A 1292-nucleotide genomic window follows, 5' to 3' on the forward strand; every position below is an offset into this window, starting at 1 on the left:
CTCTAAATCTTGCGGTAGCTTCCCGATGATACTCGTAGCCACCTTTGGCTTGTTGGCAGCATTCAGGGGGTTCATGCCCCATGAGTGGGTGAAAGCAGGAGAGCAGACTTGCAGGTCACGGTTCCAACTTGACTCAGTCTTTCCCACCTCGTCTTCTGCATGCGCATCTAGGACTCCCGGAGGACTTTGGCTCAGGGCCAGGGGGCTAGGAGCCGGCCCAGTTCCCAGGGGCTTTCTCTCCCTGGCTGTGGCGCTCTCTCTGCAACTTGGACAGCACTGCGCTCTGTGGGGCCCAACCTCTCTGGTGAATTTCCCTCCCAGAACACGTGACGGTGCCTTTCTTGACTATATATCCCGGCTGCAGCTGCAGATTTGTCAGCGTGCTGAGCCCGGCTCCGTGGAAGGACGCGCTTGCGCACAGCGATCCAGGTCTCCAGACTGCGGGACACTTTCTTCCGTGGTTGGTAAGTGAGCAAAGCTGCTTTGCTTTGGAGATGTTCCAGGGATATTGGGCTGGGCGCAGCCTTCCTTTCTGTGTCTTTCCTTTGTTCCCAGCAAACTTTGCTTTGAATTGAAAACCATTTAGAGTTTTAGCTGCAAGTTGCTACTTTTTTTTTCCTGCTCCGTTACAGAAAACAAGGTACCCAGGGATCGAATGTTATGAATGGCCGTTGTCTTAGATCAGATGCGTTCCCTTTGCTCTTTTTTTGAAACGAGCCACGTGATGCCTGCATACACACGTTAAGACCTGCACACACGACAGACATGTGCATCAGTTCTTCAATCTGAAAGACCCCCTTTCTTCCGCCACCCTCTCCTCCGGTCTCCTCTCCTACCCCCTCTGACTCCTCGCAGGTAGCCTGCGTTCCCTGTTTCATGGCCCCCGTTCTGCGTGCCTTCAGAGGCTTTGTTGCAATGCCCATTTTGAAGAGTTGTGGGGGGCGTTCTAACCTATAGATCTCTCCCCAGACCCCCGGCTGTGTGAGCACTGCTTCAATGCTGAAAATGGAACCCCCCAACAGCACCCACGCCAGCGCCACCACCTCCAGCATCCCTAGAGACTTCCGTGTGCCCAACAGCGGCAGCGGCAATGGCAACGAATACTTCTACATCCTGGTGGTCATGTCGTTCTACGGCGTCTTCTTGATTGGCATCATGCTGGGTTACATGAAATCCAAGCGGCGGGAGAAGAAGTCCAACCTGCTGCTGCTGTACAAGGACGAGGAGCGGCTCTGGGACGAGGCCCTGAAGCCGCTGCCCATGGTTTCGGGCCTGCGGTCTGTGCACATGCC

At 55.0% G+C, this 1292-nt stretch overlaps 1 protein-coding gene across 1 annotated transcript in view; it reads left to right on the forward strand.

Annotated features, from left to right (window-relative positions):
- Positions 1 to 411: 411 nt before the first annotated feature.
- Positions 412 to 1292, forward strand: part of KCNE4 (potassium voltage-gated channel subfamily E regulatory subunit 4) — a 4047-nt gene continuing 3166 nt past the window's right edge. Inside the window, exons 1-2 of the mRNA XM_045294223.1 lie at positions 412 to 464; positions 970 to 1289. Coding sequence (XP_045150158.1) covers positions 997 to 1289 — 293 coding nt within the window. The 5' untranslated portion in view covers positions 412 to 464; positions 970 to 996. The remainder of the gene's footprint in view (positions 465 to 969; positions 1290 to 1292) is intronic.

The sequence above is a fragment of the Echinops telfairi genome, unplaced genomic scaffold (assembly GCF_000313985.2).
Source record: "Echinops telfairi isolate 266 unplaced genomic scaffold, ASM31398v2 ScPeMD7_3;HRSCAF=10, whole genome shotgun sequence".
NCBI lineage: Eukaryota > Metazoa > Chordata > Mammalia > Afrosoricida > Tenrecidae > Echinops > Echinops telfairi.